This window comes from Hemisphaericaspora subhashii (genome assembly GCF_019202705.1).
Source record: "Hemisphaericaspora subhashii strain CBS 10753 chromosome Unknown scaffold5, whole genome shotgun sequence".
NCBI lineage: Eukaryota > Fungi > Ascomycota > Pichiomycetes > Serinales > Debaryomycetaceae > Hemisphaericaspora > Hemisphaericaspora subhashii.
Window position 1 is genome coordinate 133,861 of NW_026057210.1, and position 22,246 is coordinate 156,106.

The 22,246-nt window shown below is 36.0% G+C and overlaps 10 protein-coding genes across 10 annotated transcripts; 6 read left to right on the plus strand and 4 right to left on the minus strand. All coding sequences in view use genetic code 12, as the record gives it.

Annotated features, from left to right (window-relative positions):
* Positions 1-510: 510 nt before the first annotated feature.
* Positions 511-2,754, plus strand: J8A68_000750 (uncharacterized protein; the record flags this gene model as incomplete). The annotated part of the gene is made up of 1 exon (XM_049410458.1): positions 511-2,754. The coding sequence occupies one exon, from the start codon at positions 511-513 to the stop codon at positions 2,752-2,754; it is 2,244 nt and encodes a 747-aa protein (XP_049265962.1).
* Positions 2,755-3,092: 338 nt separating this feature from the next.
* On the plus strand, positions 3,093-3,473 carry J8A68_000751 (uncharacterized protein; the record flags this gene model as incomplete). The annotated part of the gene is made up of 1 exon (XM_049410459.1): positions 3,093-3,473. The coding sequence occupies one exon, from the start codon at positions 3,093-3,095 to the stop codon at positions 3,471-3,473; it is 381 nt and encodes a 126-aa protein (XP_049265963.1).
* Positions 3,474-3,669: 196 nt separating this feature from the next.
* J8A68_000752 (uncharacterized protein) lies at positions 3,670-4,407 on the plus strand (the record flags this gene model as incomplete). The annotated part of the gene is made up of 1 exon (XM_049410460.1): positions 3,670-4,407. One exon carries the CDS (start codon positions 3,670-3,672, stop codon positions 4,405-4,407), a length of 738 nt encoding a protein of 245 aa, XP_049265964.1.
* Positions 4,408-4,774: 367 nt separating this feature from the next.
* Positions 4,775-5,719, plus strand: J8A68_000753 (uncharacterized protein; the record flags this gene model as incomplete). Its single annotated transcript, XM_049410461.1, has 1 exon — positions 4,775-5,719. One exon carries the CDS (start codon positions 4,775-4,777, stop codon positions 5,717-5,719), a length of 945 nt encoding a protein of 314 aa, XP_049265965.1.
* Positions 5,720-6,056: 337 nt separating this feature from the next.
* On the plus strand, positions 6,057-7,559 carry TAF60 (Taf60p; the record flags this gene model as incomplete). Its single annotated transcript, XM_049410462.1, has 1 exon — positions 6,057-7,559. The coding sequence occupies one exon, from the start codon at positions 6,057-6,059 to the stop codon at positions 7,557-7,559; it is 1,503 nt and encodes a 500-aa protein (XP_049265966.1).
* Positions 7,560-7,618: 59 nt separating this feature from the next.
* On the minus strand, positions 7,619-10,048 carry J8A68_000755 (uncharacterized protein; the record flags this gene model as incomplete). The annotated part of the gene is made up of 1 exon (XM_049410463.1): positions 7,619-10,048. One exon carries the CDS (start codon positions 10,046-10,048, stop codon positions 7,619-7,621), a length of 2,430 nt encoding a protein of 809 aa, XP_049265967.1.
* Positions 10,049-10,258: 210 nt separating this feature from the next.
* On the minus strand, positions 10,259-14,167 carry FUN31 (serine/threonine protein kinase; the record flags this gene model as incomplete). Its single annotated transcript, XM_049410464.1, has 1 exon — positions 10,259-14,167. One exon carries the CDS (start codon positions 14,165-14,167, stop codon positions 10,259-10,261), a length of 3,909 nt encoding a protein of 1,302 aa, XP_049265968.1.
* A 3,844-nt stretch (positions 14,168-18,011) lies between these two features.
* Positions 18,012-18,953, minus strand: J8A68_000757 (uncharacterized protein; the record flags this gene model as incomplete). The annotated part of the gene is made up of 1 exon (XM_049410466.1): positions 18,012-18,953. One exon carries the CDS (start codon positions 18,951-18,953, stop codon positions 18,012-18,014), a length of 942 nt encoding a protein of 313 aa, XP_049265969.1.
* Positions 18,954-19,323: 370 nt separating this feature from the next.
* On the plus strand, positions 19,324-20,811 carry J8A68_000758 (uncharacterized protein; the record flags this gene model as incomplete). The annotated part of the gene is made up of 1 exon (XM_049410467.1): positions 19,324-20,811. The coding sequence occupies one exon, from the start codon at positions 19,324-19,326 to the stop codon at positions 20,809-20,811; it is 1,488 nt and encodes a 495-aa protein (XP_049265970.1).
* Positions 20,812-20,865: 54 nt separating this feature from the next.
* LYS9 (saccharopine dehydrogenase (NADP+, L-glutamate-forming)) lies at positions 20,866-22,203 on the minus strand (the record flags this gene model as incomplete). Its single annotated transcript, XM_049410468.1, has 1 exon — positions 20,866-22,203. The coding sequence occupies one exon, from the start codon at positions 22,201-22,203 to the stop codon at positions 20,866-20,868; it is 1,338 nt and encodes a 445-aa protein (XP_049265971.1).
* Between the last annotated feature and the right edge of the window lie 43 nt (positions 22,204-22,246).

The following is a 22,246-nucleotide window of genomic DNA, read 5'->3' on the forward strand; positions in this document are numbered from 1 at the left end:
ATCCCATTTTTCTTTAACAATGTATTTCTATATAATGATTGCGTCACAAAGCTGCAAATTCCATTGAACCCTTCGCATATAACCCACACTGGTGGTATGGATTATCAGATAATTTAATTGAATTCCAAGAATATCGTGTCAATGCCATAAATAAACGACATTTTGAGCTTCAAGGCATAATGTCGTATAACGTCTACTTTGATGGATATTGAAATCTATCTCTAGGATAGTCATGTTTTGTTTCCTAATAATTACAACAAAAGGAGTCGTGCAATAACCTATACTCGTAACTCCTACTGTACTATGAATTCCATTTGGTGTTCATTTTGTAATTCTACTAGGGGGCGTGCGTGTGTGTTAGTTGATGGCAAATTTCCGTTGTGCGTTTCCTCACCTGTTTTTTGATCGATGGGATGGAATCTAAAATTTCAAAAAAGAAACTTGAATTTTTTATACCGGCTTTTCCCACCATCTTTACCAAATCAAAGAATACAAATACTTCTGGGTTAGATGTTTAGATTCGTGTCATCAAACACCCAGAATGGGTTAAAAACAGCAGTATTGCTGAAAGCTAAACTCACCAAAACTACGTTAGCTCAACTCCCACCTGGACTTTGTTTACAACCGGCTTCTCAAACCACATCATTATCAGCTTCAAATTCCGTCCAAAATCTTCAGTTTATTAGAAATAAGAATTTCAGTAGACATAACGATGGACCGCGTTATGAAGATAATAGAGGTACACCTACTCGTGTATGGCTCGAGGATAAAGACTTCCAAGAAAAAAGTCGCTATATTGATTTGAAAATGGCCATTCGTAAGGCAGATGATTTGAGAATGGATGAATTGGCAGAATTAAAAGCAATAATGGGTAAGCTTCCCAAATGGGCTGCAGCCCTCGATTATATCGATTATCTCAGGACGTTACAAAATATGTCCATTAAATGTAGGAAAATAAGATTAAATGGGAAAGATCGAGTGGAAGGTAAGACGGCCCAATTTGAAAACGAGGTTACTATTCAGAATCTAATTCTAGATGTTAATGAGATGATTTTGGAAGGAAAGTTAGATCACATCCTTTCTGATCAATTGATCTACAATACAATGACCGCATTAATGCATTATGAATTAAATCAGGAAGTACTTGCCATGTGGGAAAAGGGAATAAATCATTCAACTTTAGGAGAACTATATATGTCTCCGATAGTTTTGGCGGCAGTTATTCCGCACGCTTTTGCCTTCAAAAGATTTACCTATGAAGAAATAGCAGAAATTTATGACTTGGTTACCAAAGATGTTCCGACTGTACCTGCTCTTTGCAGTTCTATGGGATTTCTTGCCCTCCAAAACGGGGATTACGGAAGAGCTATGGATATTTTCGAACTATTAGTTGACGATCTTAGCAAAGCAGGCAAGTCTAGCGGGCAGCACAGAGCCGCCATCTCCAGAATTCATTGTGGGTTTATAGGCGAATGTACTGATATCGCGATTTCTAGAAGTTTCTTTGAAAAATTGGTCTATGACTCGGAGAGTTTACCTTATGTTGTCCAGTTGAAAGTTCCTCAAGTTAATAGTTTCCTTAAGAATTGTGCTGAACAAGGACTTCCATTCGAAGAAATCACAAGCTATTATAACGATGCCTATAAATATATATTAAGCGGGTGGGGAGATCTTGGTGTTGGTTTCTTTAATAATTTGCATGTCCATTTTTTTGGCTCATTTTTTAAGCAATATCCTGAAGCAACAGAACAGGCCAGGGATAAGCTATGGGAAATCTTAGCCAATCATGCTTCAATGTCAAATATTATTTTAAATATTGTAATTTCACAATGTCCTTGGAATGACCCGAAATATGTTCGAGAATTGCTCGATTCATTTGAATATCTCAATATTAAAAAGAATCTTGCCAGCTATCGAACTATCTTCAAAAAGCTTGGTGATATACCATGTTCAAACCAAGAAATTATAGAAAAATGGAATGAATTGTTAAAACAATTGGATGACAGCAAATTCAAGTCCATTCCCGGACAGGACTGGTCTCTTCTCAGACAACCTACTGTACTCTCCAATTTCCAGGCAGAAAGATGCAATTTATATTTAGAAATTGTAAAAACTTACAAAGATTACATGGGAAACGAAGAAGCATGCACGAAGTTTCTCAAAACATGGCGTGCTACACAACCTTCAGTCTATGACTTAGTTAGCAGAATCACTACGGAAAAAGATCCTTATTTTGGATTTGGGAAAATCGAAATCCCTCAATTTAGAAATTTGAAACCAAGTGTTAATTATAGAAAGGCAACTTTATCTTATGTTACGCAACATCCCGCTGGCTCAAAAGTGGACGACCTTCCAATTGTTCCTGTTTCTTTTCCATCCGCTTTTGCACTGACTGTTGGTACTGTTGCTAAAGAACTTGATAATATATCAAAAGAGATCGAGTCTCTTTCTGGAATTATCCTCGGTAATGGTTCTATGAATGCTATTTCTAAAGAGGTTGAAAGGGTTGAGAACGAAGTTGAATCTATTTCAAAAGAAATCAAAGCCTTGCAAGCAAATTCAGTTACTAAACGAGGCATTAACTTGATTGCTCAAGAAGTTGAAGCCGTCGTAAATGAAGTTGAAGCAATTTCCAAAGAAATTAAAGCTTCCCATGGTAAGAGGAACGTAAATGATATTTCTCAGGATATCGAAGGTGTAACTAAAGCACTTGGAGCAATTTCTTTGGAAATTGCGCAAATTATGAACAAATAGTTTGTGAGAGTGTGTGGCATGAATGTATATAGAAAGCACTTGTAGATAACGTTATTTAGATAATATCAATAGATAAAATTTAATTAGTCAAAGTTTTAACATAAAGATATCTAAGAATTGTAGACCGAAGGGGCTATGATAATAAAAGTCCAGGGGCAGGGGCAGTGATAACTCAAAAAGCCAACAGATCGATACAGCCAAGAAGAAGCAAAAAATATAAATTACGATCTGATTTGAAGCCACTACTTGATTCACAAAAAAGACCCCATACTTGAATCCATCCAATTATCCTTTTGCTATCTAATTTACTATAAATATTTGCTTATATCCATCCAACAATGGGAAACAGTTCATCCAAGCATAAACATCAAGGTCATTCACTCAAGAGCACTCCTGCTGACAATATTCCCAAATCCCCAAAGAAATCGCGTCTTGTTGCGTCATCACCATTAAGTAAGAGACAAACACCCAGCCGACCAACACCGGTAACAAATACAAAGCCTAAATCCGCAACAACTTCAGAATCAAGACCATTAGGCAGTAGTGATAGTAGTAATAATGGTATCGGTCAAAATTCCGGGGGCGTTTCGCAGAGCGCAAAAGAAGCCCTGGCTCGTGCTGCTGAAGAAAGATTCAAGAAATTACAAGAACAGAAAATGGGACAGAAAGAGAGATTGAGAAGTAAAGCGAAGACTAGTAGAGTTGAGAAGGGCTTATAACGAAGTAATTAATCAAATTTCCTCAGATTTAGTTTTTGTAGATTTTTCTTAAATGATTGATTTTTCCATACGAGTGAGTAAATTAATTTGTGTATGGTGAGCATCAAATGAAATTTATAAATTAGTTGTTTGCCTTCTTTTTATGATAAATAGAACACTAAGAATTAGATTAGATAGTAAATTATATAAACAATCAATGGGTAGGTCATTCTATGAAAAAGAGCAAGAAAAGATTCGTAACTTAATCAAACTTCCATTATTAGAGTTAGTATTAAAATTCTTACCCCATCTTCAATTAACCCAAAAAGAAACCGATGATACTTGGGAAATCGTGGCAATTCAACTCTCACAAATACAATTCTCCGAGGCCATAAATGATAAAAAGACGACCGAAGAAATCGATGCCATCCCTGAATTAAATGGGATATATGTTAGACAATACTTCGAATCAATGTATGAAGAATTTACAAAGAATATTCAGAGGGGAATTATGGAATGGAACCAGGTTGAAGCATTAACTGGAAATAGGGGGGTTCCATTTTGGTATAACCCGAGTAGCAGGGCTGATGCTATTCTTTATCAGTTATATCAATTGCGGGGACGAGACATTGAGATTATGGGGATTATCAGTCTGGAAAATCTTGAAAATAAGATACGTAGACAATTGAAAAAGGAATTGAAAGTGGGACCGTATGGACTAAATGGACAAGGAGAGGAAGTACAAAACGAGAAGGAAAATGCAGATGATATCGAGGAAGATGATAAATTATTAGAATCAACAGATCTTTTACAAGAGTATAAGCGAAGTCTGGAGAAGCAAAGAAATGAGATTCTTCGTCAGGAGCTTATAAGAAAGGATAAAAGAATAGAACAATTGACTCAAGAGAATAAAAGACTTTTAGAATTGAATCATGATCTTTTGCGATTACAATGATTAATATGACACAAATAGATAACTTTGTGTAGTAGAAGCCCATGCCCGCCACCCGCACGGGCACTACACCCTAAAAATAGGTACAATAATAAACTGCCACGATTTAAAAATACAAAGTTTGAATATTTTTTGATATTTAATTAAATGTGTATATTTTATGTATTTAATTTAATAACAGAAGTTAAACCATTTGTATTCACAGTTAGATACATACAATAGGAATTCCACTACTGCTGCTACTACCCACCATTGATCCCTACTTTCACTTTAGCTCCAACTGACAAACGTTTTTTTTAGCGTAATTTATTTGCCCCGCATATTTTTCCCGAGATTCGACAATTGAGACCCAAGCTATACTTTATAAGGAATGGAATCAATACAACCAAAATACCAAGTTAAATTCTTCAATGTCAACTTCTTAGAATTCGACAATTTAGTTAAGAAAGCATTACACCAAAAAGCCACAAAAGAACAAGAACAACAAGTTATCAACTATTTACATACATGTTTTAAGGTGTATGTAATCGTCAATCAACAACTGTGGAGAGTAATTGGAAAGAGAAAAGACACTCGTGTTCCATATTATTCGAAGAGAATACACAATTTTAGGCTTCCATTATTCTTCAAAGATGCCATTAGGGAAATGGCCAGACCAATGATTGCTCCCAAATCACAACTCTATCTCCCAGATGTCATTGTTGTCAACGATGAAAATAAATCAGCACATTGCATTCCCCAATCATTGGATATAATCCAACTCTTCCCTGGACTCAAATTATCCCAATTGGAAATCGAAGAAGTAAATCCGACAATGTTGGGAATGTACCACGAAGAAGCAAATATAATCTCAACCACAGCTAAAGAACTCCCTAGTTATAGAATTAAAGCAACCAGTATCTTGAAGCATATCAGATTCCAACAGTTTAGACTCATTACCAGTCAGGAGAATTGGGTATTGTTAGATCGTGGAAATGGAAAACAGCCAGAAAGAGTCGAAAATATGAATGATATTTTTCAGAATACTGGGTTGTTAAGTGGATTTTCGGTCTATTCCAATAATCGAAAGGTTCGGATTAATTCCCAATCCTTGACTTGTTTGGCAATTGATAGACTGGGTGTGGATGTATTTGCAAGATTTCCTACTGAAGACATGTTTTTGCGTATCGAATCACCAGAGCCTCATTATCTCCTTTCCAGGAGCAACATGGACCGAAAGTATAAGGCATCTCCAAGAATCGAAAAGCCATCGAGATTAAATAAAAAGATTGAAATCTCAAGACTTAGTACTATGGTCAAATCTAGCCTAAAGTGAACGGGAAATTTGGAGGGTGTTTAAGATTTCATACACAAACAAATAAAACTTGCATACACATTATATATTCGCAAACGATACCTGGATTCTATTTATAGTTTCAGATAGCAATATATATGATTTCTGAATAATCTGCTTCTCGAATGAAGTAAATTATTACTGATTCGCCATAATCATAGTAGATGTATAGCTATATTGGTAGCGCTTGAGCTTTTATCTGTGCACAGTTACACGACCAGATCTGGTTTTTTTGTTTCTGGCTTCTCTACAACAACAATCAATTATTCTTAATCACCAGAAGTAGATAAAGCTAGTATAGAGGTATCACTAATAAGCAATGGAATCTAAAGTGCCATTATCACATTCTTTATGGTCTCCATATGATACTGTGAAAGATGCTGCTGATGCCTTGGGAATAATATTACCTGATGAAGCAGCCAAAAATCTAGCTATGGATGTTGAATATCGAATTCATGAAATCTTAGAGACTGCCATCAAGTTCATGAGACATTCCAAAAGAAAACTATTAATGACTTCGGATATAAACCACGCATTGAAGCTACTCAACGTTGAACCCTTATATGGCTATGATAATTCCCAACCCCTTAATTTCAAAGAAACTTTAGTTGGAGCAGGGGGTCAATCTTTATACTATATTGATGATCATGAAATTGAATTTGAAAAATTGATAAATCAGGAATTACCAAAAGTTCCTCGTCAAACTACATTCACAGCCCATTGGTTAGCCATTGAGGGTGTTCAACCTATGGTGCCCCAGAATCCATTGCCTTCAGAAATTAAAGCATTACCTCCAATCATTAGAGGTGCTACTTCGTCAATATTAGGGAATGATATTTTGAGCCTTGCCGAAAATAAAGAAGCAACTGGTGCTGATGGTACTGCTACAGGAGCTGGAAAACATGCAGGTAGTGCGGGTACTTCAAAGGATAAAAAGACAACAGAAAAAGATTTACAAGTTAAGCCATTGGTTAAGCACGTCCTTTCAAAAGAATTAAAACTTTATTTTGATAAAGTTGTAGAAGTATTAATATCCACTGATCCAGAGAAAGAAGGTTTGAAAAACGCCGCATTAACTTCTTTAAAGTCAGATCCTGGTTTACATCAACTTGTCCCATATTTCATCCAATTTGTTGCTGAACAAATCACCAACCAATTAAGAAACATTGAAATATTGTCTACTATGCTAGAAGTAATCTCCGCCCTCGCAGATAACAAAACAATCTTCTTAGATCCATATGTTCACGCATTAATGCCATGTATTTTGACATTATTGCTCGCCAAAAGAATAGGACCTGTAATAAAAGACACCACAACCAAAGAAGCTCAAGATTTGGTTAGATCACAATTGGCCGTACGTGAATTTGCTGCGATTCTATTGGAACATATTATCAAAGTATACGGGTCTTCTTATTCTACTTTACGTCCAAGAGTAACAAGAACTTTATTACGGGCACTTTTGGATTCTTCAAAACCGATGGGAACACATTATGGTGCATTATTGGGATTAAAGAATATGGGTGCTGAGGTCATTAAATTGGTCCTAATTGGGAATTTAAAAGTATGGTGTAATTCAGTAGTAGAAGATTCTAGTGAGTTTGAGCAACAGATTTTGTTGAATACTTGTTTAGAAACACTTCGGAAATTGAAAATCGAGAAGAACACCAAAAAGGAAGATGCTATGGATGTTGATCTTTCCGATGAAATAAAAGAAAAGTTAGCTGGAAGGATTGGAAACAGGTTGGCTGAGTTGATCTTACAACAAGAAGATTCAAAGAGTATAGTCGAAGGAATCTTCTTTGGTGAATTAGTCGTCGAATAGACAAAGAAAAAAAACGCTGTAATATTAATAGTAATACAAAACTTACAAATGATAATGACTTAGAATCTCTTCTTTCGAGAATACGTAACGACTTTCTTTTTTGGCAGTATCAAGAAATCCAGGTCGTATTCTTTATCCTCGTCCTCTTCTTCTGCTGGGTTATCCCGGAAAACCAACGAGCGCTTAGGTAATCCAGGGCTCGTCTCTTGTTTATACAAACTAGCATTATAAAATGGCGAAACATCCAACGAAACTGGCTCTCCTGGTCTCATTTTCTTGGTCTTTCTCTGGATCGAGGTGATAGGTTTTATCGGCGAGGAATCGACTCGACTTCTTTGTACAGGCGTGCGATCGATCAAAATTGGCGATTTGTTAGCAGGTGGGGTAGCTTGAATTTCCTTAGATGCAGACATTAACCTTTCCGTCAAGATGGTTGCCTCTCTTGCTGCTGGTTTCAAAAATGCATCTGGAGTTTTGAGAACAAGGGTATCCTGTCTCGTGACAGATTTTTGAGGAGTAGCTTCAACCAATACTGTCGATTTAGAATATACGGGAGTTTGTTGAACTTGACTAAAGGATTTCGGTTTTACTGGCGTTGCCATAACATGCACTTCAGGAGGCGCTGTAGGTGCTGCAGGTTTTGATGGAGCAACAGCTACTGATTTCAGTCGTTTGGCATTGGAAAAGATAAATGAAACATTTGGCTGGGACGATAAGGTTGTTTCTAGATCGGAAGTAGTTCTTGTTAGCTTGACGTTTAAGTCGACTTGCCGTCTTGATAGATTCTTGGAAGATAAGTTCGATTTCGATCTCTTTAAGGAAGGCGGTATAATATCATCTTCTCCAGATAGAGATATTCCATGTGTGCTTGATTGGTCCACAGTCGTGGCTGATTTCAGAAGGGTAGGCTTTCGATTTGGCAATAATACTTTTCTATATTTCGATGATTTTGAAGTCGATTTGTGAGCCTGAGATTTAATCTCTGATTCACCATTGGTAACGGTTGTCAGCTTCTTCCGTTTCTTCAGTTTGGAACTAGAAGATGTTTCTAGTTTCATATTCAAATCTTTCATATTATCAATAACATACTTCACCAACTCGGGTAGCTTCTTATTATAATAAGGTACAAACACATACGCCATAAATCCATATGAGCTATCTGCCTTTCCACTAAGTGTATCCCAAAGTCCCATTCTATCAACCAAGGTGTTCAAAGTGGAATAAACGGTGTATTGGTCGAGACTGCGAGATGGGACATTATTGGTATCCAATGTTCCATTGTCAGTCTTAACGTCAATTCCCATTCCTAAGAATGTGGGAACAATTTTCCTTTTTCTTTTCCTAATAAGATTCAGCTTTGCCTGCTTCTGGCGAGCTTTTAATTCTCGTTGCTTTTGAGCTTGATTCTCCAAGAGAAATTCTGTTTCGTTTAAGTTCCATGCATGCATTAGTTCAAATATTACGAGGATTTGTAATTGAGCCTCTCGAACTTTTAGATCGAATATCAATCGTTGGAATTTTTCATGATTCAGAACTTCCTTCTTATCTTTCGACTCCTGATTGGCATTCTTGAATTCGGTTGATGGGTCAGAATTCAAATTGTCTAGCAATTCTTGATGCATTTCTATAAATCGTGTTTGGTTCTCAATCTCAAACCTAGATTTCAAAATATGTCGTTGATCAACAATGTCTTTATCCAATAATTTCAAAACTCCATTAGAACCCCCATGTCTTAAATCAAGGTCAGATATCAGCAATATCATCCCACTTAGTACTTCACAAATGCGTTCCTCATTTTCATCGCATAATATACGTAGTCGAGATATCGCAGTCTTGGGAAAATAACTCAATGGATTATTCAACGAATACAAGGTGCTGTAATATCTCGATTCTATAAACTCAACAGGATCCAGGCCGTCCTTCCTCAAAGGAGACTCGTTATCGTCGCGTGCTATATCGTCCAGGGGCTGCTTTGGGGGACCCATTGAAAATGAATCAAGGATCTCAGTGTGGTCGTTTACTGGTTGTTGACTTTCCTCGATCGGAGTTTCAGCTACTTCGATCAATTCTTGACTATCATGAATACCATATGGTTCAAGTTCCGAGCCTGTGATATCCTTAATTCTTAAAGCATTCGGCACTTTAAACAACCCATAAACATTCACATCTTTTATATGATATAATATTCCCAATTCACTAGCCTTATCTGAAACACTCTGTTGAAGTTTTACTAGCCAGGTATGAATCCCTAATTGCTCACTTATATTTGAATCTAGTTTCAAGATATAGGTCCTTCCATATTCACTGGAATGGATATTACTATCATTAGGTGGGAGGAGTGGAAATGGTAATTTGGTGATATCGATGGAGGTTAGCGTGTAGAGTGGTAAAACTACTATTGGAACATTTCCTGGCTGGGTGAGTTCAAACAGAGGTATCGGCTGTATTTGTCCTATAGTCGTGTTGTCTGAATTGGATCCATTAGGCATAATTTCATTTGTGTTCTATAATCTCTAAAATATTGTCAAGTTAATTAAGCAAAGTGATTGGGCTTCAATGTTTTTTTTTTCAGTACGCGCACGGCTCACTCATTCACTCAACAACTCTTTGAAATCCGCAACTACAAGAAAGAAGATACACTTATAAATACAAACACTATATGTATTCTCTATATAGATTAAAAAAAGAAACACAGGCACTTATAACATTAACCATTCGTCCTCCACAATATCCGTAATCGTTGGTCTTTTTTCAATATTTCTATTCAAAATCTTCCTAATCAAAGCCAAAGAAGCCTCACTTATAACATATGGAATTCTTAAATCACCTTCCATAATCTCGTCAACATTATAAAAGGGATTTTCTTTGTATAACATAGTATACAACAAAATCCCCAATGCCCAAATATCTTGAGGTCTACCTTCATACTTTTCCCCGCGTAACACTTCGGGTGAGGCATAATCTATTGTCCCCACAAAAACGTCAAATGGACCTTGTTTAACGTATCCAGCACTACCAAAGTCGATTAATTTGATGATTCCATTCTCATCAACAATAATGTTTTCATCCTTGATATCACGATGTACGATTCCATTCTTATGAAGATGATATATTGCCGCTACGATTTGTTTAAATATCAATTGACATTCAAATTCGGATATATCTTTCTTGATTTCTATAAAATCAAATAAATCAATTGCGGGCGGATTTCCAAATATTGGAGTTTCTAAATAATAATATTTCAGATCTTCAAAAAAATCAATAATTCTCATTATATTTGGATGAGGTTCTGAATTCAAATAGGCCATGATTTGGATTTCTGATGGAATGGTACCCAATCTCCGATCTCGTACCCACGTATCTACAAGAATACGTTCCTTGTCAATACATTTGATAATTATTGTATACACTGGATCTTCTTTATGTCGAGCAAGCACAACTTTCCCATATGCTCCTTCTCCCATATCTTTAACAACAGTGAATTCTGTAAATTTCTTAGTACGACGAGCTAATCCAACTTCTCTGGGCCACCTTGTCGATTGATTCATCTTTTGTTCAATTGCTTGGTTTTCCAACTTTAATAATTCCTCTTCCGAAAATTTTTTATACCTAGTAGTGGTTGTAACACTGCTGACTTTAGTTTCTACAATCGTTGCAGCTCCCAGCATTTGATCTACAGGCAAAGCATGTTCTTGCATCACCGGAGTCAGCAAAACCAATGGTGATGATGGTTTCCTTCTATGTTCCTGTGTAGTAGTGGTAGTGGCTAGAAAACTATCGATTCTGCTGACCGGTATACCAAACGAATCACGTTTTGCTTTTCGTACACTGGAACCAGTGGTGATTTCTTTTGGCAAAAATTCCAATTGTTCAGTTTCTGCTTGAAATAATTTTAATTGAGAAGGTAACCTAGCTAAATTAGTGACGGATCGTTCATGTATTTTCTTTTCCATACTCTTTAAGGAGCTAGCTCTAGTATGTGGCTTTGACGACATTGAGGCTCCTGATGAAGTTAACGATATGGATGAAGTTGATGAACTCAATTTATCCAATTCTCGAACCATATGTCTATTCTTATATGATCGCGAATATGTTACCCAAACAACTAATGTGTCATGAGATGATGCACGCAATTGAACATCAACAAAAAGCGATTTCCCATCTCGATGTATTCCTTCAATACCATTAGAATTGAAAAATAATTGTTCTTCATCTTCGAGTTCAGAGCTTTGCAGCTTTCTCAATACAGCATCATACTTCCTAAAGAAATGTTCTGGTAATACTAATCCCGGAACTAGTTCAAATGTATCAACATTGGTTTCTAGTCCAATATTCAAAATCTTGGTGAAGTTAGGGATCAATTCATCAAATGCATGATCATATAAATTATCTATCGATTTCCCAAATAAATTCCTGGCAATTGCATTATTACATGACAAGATCTTATAATCTGAACTACTAATCACAAATATCCCTGCTATGTATGGCATTGTATGAATCTTTAATTTTAATTCAGATCTATTTTCATGTATTTCTAATGGATTGGATGTTATAGCACATGGGATATTTTCATTTGCCAATTGTAATGTATAATATCTTGTTTGATTTATGATCTCACTATCTTCGACATCTCTCTCGTCATCATGGTCCTCGCCAGAGTTGTTGTTAACATGCTTATTCAACTCTTTATTCAAAGATTCACTCAACTGACTAAGATTATTAAAACGACCAATATCACAATCATGAGCTAGTTTACCAGCAACCGGCACCATGCTATCAATATGGTAATCACCATATTCGTCTCTTTCACACAGAATAACAACATCAAATGCATCACATGGAATCTGATCAAACATCAATATAATCAAATTTCCCTTTCTTTTTGCCCAAAGGGATGTCCAAGCAAAATTCTGATCTCCTGGTCTAACAATTGCCACAATTTCTCCGGCAAATAAAATATTATTATCAATTGTTGAGTTTCGTTTCTTTCTTCTTCTCAGACTTAGGTCTAAATTACCTTCCAAATATTTCGTTATTCTAGCCATGACAAAATCACGGAATTGAGGAGCAATCAAATCCATAAACGTCAACGATTTAATCAGATTTTTCAGTACCCCAAACATAAGGCATGCCAAGTCATTAGCAGCAATTACTGACCAAGGAAAATCAGTCTCGACTGTAAATACCGATTGAGGTAAGGAATGTTTGCCAGCAAGCATTGAATGAAATGGTCTATTATTTCCAGTTGTATTTATTGAAGATGGAACTTGACCCATTGTAGTATAATTGTTGTTTAATAAGTTTAATGCGGTAGTTGAAGGTCTAATACGGGATGAAGCAAGATTGTTGTTATCGTCTGCTACCTCTCCACTTTGCAACAATGAAGAGGTACCAACTGTTGTTTCCATAAATGGCATAGCCAATGCATATAATAACCTTTTCTTAAGGAAATCATGTTTCAATCTCACACTCTCATCATTAGGCGAAAAGGACAAATCGTGCAATGAGGACGCAACTTCGGTGTTGGTCATTAATACATTCAAATCCTTTTCTAATAGATTCACAATCTCTTGCAAGTCGCCATTAGGGCTACGATCTCCAGACTTCTTTCTATTAATTGCGCGGTGGTTACTAGGTGTTGACATACGAGGGGATGAAGGTTCCTGAACCAAAGGTAAACTGCCTGAACGTTTCATAGGTGGACGGAAAAATGCAGCTAAGGCAGCTGAAGATGCATTAGGTTGAATCTTATATTTTTTATTTGAATTACTTTCATGAACAAATTCGCTATCCGTTTTAATTGAGAATGCACTTGCTCTTCTAGGTGGAATTAGTTTGTTTTCCACCAAATTTACTGACAGGTTTGAATGATTAACATCTGTTGAATAAAGTGGGTTTGAGACAGTTTTAAATATTGTTTGCTTTGATGAATCGATAGATTCTACGTCATCTGCCATGTCTATATCCTCTTGTTCTTCTTCTGTATCGTCTTCTTCTTGCGGTGCAATGGATCTAAATAAATCCGGTCGGTCCTTTAGTATTTCCAATGATCGTTTTAATACATTTAATCGTAATGCTAATGAATTCGGAGAAAGATGAGCATAAGAATATGCATGTGATGATTCAACCGGAAACTTCAATATATCGTCTATATCAGTGCTACTGTTATTTTGATTGCTAGCTGGGGTTATTGATTTTGGCAAATGTGGTACTGGTGAAGGGGCAAACAATGATGATGGTCTTTCCAAATTCCTCAGTCGTGCATTTAACAATGGATTATTAATAGGTGGAATAGTCGGACGTGGGGATGATGAAGAAGATATGAATGTTGGTTTCGGTTGTTGAACATGAGGTTTTGAATCTTCATCTTCAAATATATAAAACAGGGGATTTCCTTTAGGACTGGAAAGATTGGCATTGTTAGTGGAAAAATGTGGTATAGCATTAGAAGCATGCATTGTTTTATGACTTGTTGAAGAATATAACGATTTACTATTAGTAGTATTTTCTGCTGACTTTGTAGAAGTAGCAGTTGTAGTAGTAGTAGCTGCGGAAGAAGCCGAAGATGATAGTCTTGTATTAGATCGATGTATATCTTCTCCCATCATTCTTTTGGTGAATATGTTATAACGCCTATTTGTGTAAAAATGGTTGTGATGATGATGTCGATGATGGGATGATTCAAATAGGAAGGGGGTGATGGATCGATCGATATGTGTTCTTCTATTTAAATGTATTTAAAAGGATTGATTACTAAGGGGGGGTGGTGGAAGAAGGGGGAAGTGTTGTAAAAAAAAAATTATGATTAAATTAGAAGAAGAAGAAAAAAAGAAGGGAGAGCAGCAACAGCCTTTCGATTCTTCTTGTTGTTCATTTATTAAGGCAAAAAAAAAGGGTGGTTGTAATATTATGAAATTAATTTTTATTCAATTTTTTTATTTATTTTAAAAAAATAGATATGACAAGTAATGAATTAAGATTAAATCAATTACCATGTACTGGTCTTAGTTAAGTCTTATATTACTCTGTTCATATGTTTTTGAATAGATATGTTTGTGTAAATGTTTCTTTTACAAATGACAACTCCGAAGGGGGGGGGGGAGGAAGGGGATCGTTGATAGTTGTTGCAATGGTACAATTTATCTGATGATTTTTTATTAAATTCCTGACAAATTAAAGTGATCCATATTTCATAAGAAAATTATTATAAAGATCCGACACAAAGTGCTGTATTCAATATCATCCGATTGCGTTGCTCGCTGAGGAATGCTACATTCATTAACCAGTCTTTTTATTTATTTAACATTTTCGAACAATTACGTAATGGTTGTTTTTGTGATAGAAAAAAATATGCAGTTTAAGTGAAGATACAGCCCTACATGTATATTCTTACTTTATTTCTTCTATGGACTGAATATTTAGTTTAGAAAATTCAATTTTTACTATCTTCTAAGGATAAGGTCAATTTTCAAATTACTTCTATTGATAGAGCTATTCTTCTTATAGAAAATAAAGGGCTACCAACTGCTTTTTTTAGGTTAGTACCGAATGATTGTTTTGGTACAACAAAGATATTCATAATAATAAACTCGTGGAAGTAATTGGAACACGTTTCTCCCCCTTTCTCCTAAAAATTGCACCAATCATTATGAAAAGGACAAATGAATTCATCAAACTAGACAATCCAACATCTGTTACAAAGATCCGTAGTTGAGGTCTTTTGTTCAACAGAAAGCAAGCAGCATTGCAAACGTTTGACACTGTAGTGGATGAACATTGTCATTCACAAGATTCTAATGGGAAAGAGATGTACATCGAAGGAGCGGTGACCCTCTTCTCGGCTATGTCATGGAAATGGTTCACCAGGAGGGAGGGAGAAGGGTTGTGTGTACCTCTGGTAGCCACTCTTCTCTTGGTGGGCATTCATTCCTCTGTTGTTTCTAATGAGATTCTCTCGGTTACAATGACGAAGGATTTTGGTTGAAAAGGAGAAGTGATCTGATTAGCTTTAGATCCGGTTAATAATATTTCAAGCTAAAAAATATTTTATTTTTTTAGAATTAATTCAGTTGCTTAAAAAATAAATAAATAGTGACCAACTTATTCTGTACCTTTGAGTGACTAATACGTTAGCCTTTGCTATTCTGCAATTGATTAAGGTAGACATCTCATGAACAATTCCTTTGCAATCTTTTCACAATTCCTCAGCATCTACGTCTTAGTATATGTATTGGACGATTAATGAATGGTTTCAAATAGGCTATATTTGACTTCCTTTGACCTCTTTTACGTACCTTAAGTAGCATTCTTTTATAACAAGAACATAGGGGCCATCTCCCTAACCGTGAACCTAACTTGACATTATTGAATCAGATAATTTAACTGTAATTCCAAGGCTTGGGTGGCCGTTATTTTGTTGCAAAATATCTTTTGGGTAAAAAAATAATCTAAAAAATAATCGCGTATTCTTCGTTAATGCAATCATTCGCTAAGCACGAATATTCTATATTTGTGGGATCTGACTTTACAATATTGAAGTTTTCTATTGAGCAAGTTCCCCAATCACCATCTGAAATGCTTGAATTCATCTTCGTATTTATTCCGAATGAGTACCTAGTAATCTATATCGATAATCCACTTATGCTCTATCAACCAAGGTAATAACTGAATTTGATCAAGTTGGGTACCCATCATAAATGTTTGAGAAATGGGAATGTTCACCTTCCGCAAGCAGAAGGGTGTGCTTGTATGAAGTCGTCAAATTGTCGACTTCTAATCTGTTGATCAGTGAGCCTCGTGAACGTAATGGTAGACAAACTACAAATAAATTAACACATTTTTCTTTTCCTCAGTTTTAATTATATCAACCTACCAACTATGTAATTACTTTTATTACTTTCGCACATGCATTTACCCAACCAAATTAGTTCCATGGCCATTAATTGTACTAAGAAATCATTACCCTTGCTTAATCAGTTTAGAAAGCTTAAGAAATTGACTGTCGAATCAGAGACGAAAAAGATATTCTTTAATAAATCATTTTCAAATGATTTGGAAATCTTGAATATTTTCGTTGAAACTTCTAGAGAAATTGAGGTGGGTACAAACTTCTCGATTCCTCAAAACCTTGGTATTCTTAAAATAAACAGTTATAATTCTCCAATAAGTTACAAATTCAAAGATATACATTGCCCGCCAACTCTAAGAGTTTTAAGTCTATTTGGAAAACCGAGCTCTACAAGTGATTTTTCAAATTCCCAATTTCCAGCAAACCTTCACGTTTTTGAGATCTTAAATCACAGAGTGACATGAAATCTTCAACTTCCTGGATCGTTAACAACCTTGATATTGGATAAATGCAGCTTACGAACATTACATGGCTTAGATTTCAATCATTGCCTAAGTTGGTACGAATCAGTTTAAATTTTACAAAGCTAAAAGTTGTCGATTGTCTGCTTCCCTCAAGTGTCAAATCTTTAAGTCTTAGGGGAAATAACCGCTTAAAGATCCTGATTGACGGTCCCTGCTTGAAGGTCCTTGACTTAGACAGATGCTATATTCAAAGCATAGATGTACAAAGCTTCAAGATTCCAAACAATATCATTCAGTTGAATTTGAGACGTACTAGGTTATTTCACACTCCGTCAAACGAGAAAGATCTAGTGGATGATTTAAGCAGAGTACAATATTTTGATTCTTTGACTGTATCACTTCCTAGAAGTTTATTAATTCCAGATGCAATCAATTGCAATCTTTCATCTACTGAGTTGTTATCGTGGAGGTTGTCGAGTCAATGCAAAACTCTAAAGTACTTGTACTTGAGTGGAAACAAACTTACAAAGCTTGAGTCTTTTTATTTTCCAATTCTGTTGGTGACTCTTGACCTAAGTCGCAATAATATGGCATTACCGAATAGGGACTTTTTTAAAGGCTTTGGAATGTTGGAGAATCTTCATATAGCACATACCCTTCTTGATAGTTGTCTCATTCTGAAAAACAACATACACTTTCCGGAATCGATAGTAGCGTTAGATTTAGCAGGGAATAACCTAACCAGTGAGATGTTCTTGAGGCTTCATATATCCAATTACAAACATTTGAAATTTGTTCGAATGGGGTATAATCCGAGATGTGAAGACCTGGTTCTACATGATGCTATGAAACAAAGTTCTGTGTATATTTGTGATTAATCAAACGTATTTCTTGATTCGATTGATACTGTAGAATATCTCCTTTTCAGCCTACACGATTATATTTCGATACTTGTTGGATATTGCTTCTGGCAATATGAGTACTAAGTTATTTTTTGTTTTAAGGCGCCTCGTTAAATACACTCTTTAGAGGATTTGAAAAGTCAATAAAACTAGTCTACTATTACAAGCTATACTACCACTTAATTCTATACATTCATTATAGAAAAATATCTTGATTATATATAATACAACCCCCGAATTACTTATTGTCGAAACTCCTAACCCAAATATCAGTTCCCTCTTGTACTCTCCATAGTCTGCTTATTATCATACCTAAATCGTATTTCTTTTTCTCGATTTCGTCTTTTCTTCCATTAAGCTTACTTATAGCATTCACAATCTTAGTTCGGGTGTTGTAATCGACCTCTAAATTATATGGTGGCAACAAGTTGTTCAAAAAGTTGATTTCCTTCTCTATCTTAGCTATCTTTGCTTTATATTGGTCATATTTGGTTTGAGCGTTACGTAGTTTAGCCGCGTCCTTGGAATCCACCTCTAATGATTGCTGCGGAGACATTCTCTTGGCTTTATATTGAGTCGTGCTTGTGGTTGGCAGCTTTATTGTTTCACGAGACACCTTGCGTACGGTAAATTTAATTGCTTTCTTGGGTAATGGTCTCGAGTCATCTGTGGTTTCTATGTTTGATAATTCATTGTAGAAGTTTGCTTTGGAAGCTACTGACTTTGGTAATGCCTTAGGTATGATGTTTACTTCTGGAAGTTCGTTCGATGTCGGAGATGAACTTGTTATGCCTGGTTCTTTGTCATCGTTCGATACGGTGATAGATTTCGAATCTTTGTCATTAAAATTTGCATTAGCCAAACTTTTGACCAAATCATCAGTTGAATGAGTTGAATTGACAGACGATAAGGAAGAAAGGGAAGAAGAAGACCCAGCTGATTTGCTTAGAATTGGACTGGAATTGTTAGGATTTAAATCGGTAGTATCGGGCGAGTCTTTAATCGAGCTCTCAGTTGTTTCTGCGTCATGGCTCTCGCTGGATTGTATATGCTCAATAGCTGCTTCAGGCTCGTTCTTGTTGTCTTGTTTATTGTTGTTTTCGGGCTGCGCATTGTTTACATCCGGGGTGTGGGTTTCCTCCGAGTGAGCATTTTCGGTATTTCCTTCTTGGTTTTCCATCTCCCAGTATATTTATAAGTACAAGTTCTCTATTCCTTTCCTACTGTTGTGCGTCCAATTGAACCAATAATTGATGTGCTATATCTAAGATACTAAAATTAGATTTAGATGTCATTTTTTTTTACCCTTTGTTTTTTTTTCTATTTAAATTTTGTTTTCTTACAAGTGTTTTTACTTTTGCTCCCGTACCGCGTTTTCCCTTAAAACCGGAAGAGAAGCTTTTTTTAGATCCCTAGATTACGTAAGAATGGTACAAAGCTTACGTAATAGCGTTGATAAACTCCGCTCCCATTCCACCTCATCGGCAGCAACAGCAACCATATGAGGCTATTGTAGTACTCCTTCAATCGCACTGTAAGAAATAACTGCGATGGGAGAAGTAATCAACATATCACTTTCGCAATTGGCAGGGCACACGACCACCCATCTATACAACGACCAAGAATCTCTAATTCCTTACACTGCCAATGCGCCAATCACACATAATTTAACCACATTCTTATCACGATTTAAATCCACTTCAGGTACCGGCTCGAATTTTTCACCTCGCTCGTTGGTATATGACTTAAGAGGAGGCTTTGGGGCTTTGAACAAATATGAGTATCATGAGTCACTTCCTTCATTTGATGAAATTCCCCAGGCGTTACGAATTAGTGAGAATAAGATACGAAAGAGTGAATATCAACTGAATTTGGATGCTGGACTCATAGATGGAAGTAAATTGACTTGTGAAAACACTCGCTATTGGACCGATTATAATAAGTTGATATATAATCCGAAGTCATTAACTACCTTGAATAATTTCAATTATGTATCTGATGAACCAGTAGGATCTCATTTTCATTTCCCAAATCTTAAGTTTGCAACATTTAATATTGGACAAAAGGAGTTCAATGAAGATGATGTTGATTCATTTCGGAATTTTCTTGAGCAATGTGATTTATTCAATGGGTTACAATTAACCACCGAGATAGATAGTGCATGGGGTGGATACGCCAATGAAATGTTAATCTATTTGAATGATGAATATTTCAATACTTCTAAGATCAACATTTGGACGTACGGGTTGATGAATTCTTCAAATTCTGCCACTTCCAAAATAAGTCGAGTGAAAACAATAGTCGAATTGAGCAAGAGTCTGAGTTTGTTGTTCCCAATTGATGTCGATTATAGTTCAGGAATGTTGTCAAGTATATTCAAGAAAGATTCTTTGTGGCACAGGTCCGGTCTTCCTGCAATGTTTATAAACTCAATATGGGGTGTGAATAGTCAATTAGAAGGAGGAGAAAGTATGTCACATGTACAAGCAAATTTATTAAGAGGTTTTGAAGATAGAAATATAGTCAATGAGATTAAAATCGTCAGCGAGGAAAGTAAAAACTCAAAGTCCATGGGTATTATGGATGTTGATTTGACTGCTTATTATACTACTGGAAAGTTGCCTGTTTCCAAACCACTGGAATCCGTCTTAAACATGGGAGTATCGCGTGATTATAAGACGTATATGAGCAAGAATTATATTGTTGGAAGCAACAAAAAGATTGAGGACATTGCCAGTACCACTACCATTTACCAAAACCGATCTATTGACAATATATTGAACATAGAAACATTTCCAACTGAAATCCTTTCTCATGGTAAAAATACGAGTTACTGTACCGAGTTCAACATTCACGAGGGGTTAAAGGATAATCTCAAAGCGTCCCGTAAAATTATTAAGAATATCTCGCTTACAAATCAACCATTTATAGACATAATCGAAGATAAAGGCGAGCTAGTTGAGGATTTAAGCAGGATAATTGAAGAATATACTACAGGTTATGATCCTGATAGTGAAGAATCAGACGACGATTACTAAACATATTTAAAAAAAAGCAGAACGTAAGCTTGAAAAGTATATACACATAACCATCTAAGATACAGTCTTTTCAACTAAATAAATACCATATTTATCTCTTAAGGTCTTCATAATTGGATCATTAATATCGGAACTCATTGGAGCCAATAAACCTCTCTTGGATAAAGTACCATCCAAAATTTGTTGGGCAGCAACGGCACATGGTACACCAACTAATTTAGCCATAGACGAGTAACCCTTTGGATCACCATAATCAACTAAAGTAGAGGTTCTGACTTCTTTGGAACCATCAGCCCATTCGATACCAAATTTATGTTGTAAAATGACTAAATCACGTTCACCTTCTTCATATTGCATTAATTCTTCTAAAGTAGCACAAAGGGTATCCAATGGGTTTCCTCTTGGGGTGATTGTTTTATCAGAGAATAAACCTAACCATTTCATACCGGCAAGGATACGCTCTTGATCTTCTGGGGATTGGAATTTGGTTAAAGAATTGATTTTGCTAATAATATCTTCTTCGCTCGAGGAGACTGCATCAACTAATGCTGCGGTGGCTTCCTTCCATGCGACTTGTTTGTTAAAGATACCCATACCTTCGTCAGATAAGAAGCCAATGTCAACTAAAACTTTGATGAATTCTGGGAAACCTTGGAATCTCAATGTACCTCTGATAACAGTTTCAGCTTCAGGGATGTTGTACAATTCCTTGTAAGTGGTGGAATCTCTGTTTGGATAACAAACTAAAGCATAACCTGGGTAGATAAAGTATGGCTTGGCGGCAGCCATCAAATCCTCACTGCTAACTTCAACAATTTTACCATCTTTCCAGTATTTAGCAGAGTTTCTTAATGCTAACAAGACACCTCTAGAAGACCAGGAAAACTTATAACCTAATGGGTTATCAGAATTTTCTGGAGCTGGTAAACCACCACAATAGGACAAGAAAGAAACAATCTTACCCTTTTGTTCATGAACTTCTTCGATGGTCTTAACGGCATACAAATGGTCAATACCTGGATCTAACCCAATTTCGTTCATAACAGTAATACCAGCGTTTTCAATCTCGGATTCCAAAGCCTTTAATTGAGGATTAATGTATGAAGTGGTGACAACGTGTTTCTTGTTCTTGATGGCTGATTTAACAACATTAGCATGGAAAGTGTATGGAATCAAAGAAATTATCAAGTCGAATTGAGCGACTTGTGCATTCAATGCTTCTTCATCAGTCACATCAAGGGAAATGGCTTTGGCAGTTTCGCCAGCTAATTCCTTGGCTTTAGCCAAAGTTCTACAAGCAACAGTGACTTCTACACCTGGGGTTTGGGATAAGATATCAACGGTTGGTTTGGCAACAAAACCAGAACCTAATAAAAGAACTCTTTGGACCATTGTTAAGTATGTCTGCAATTGATACTTCAAAGAAAGTAGATGA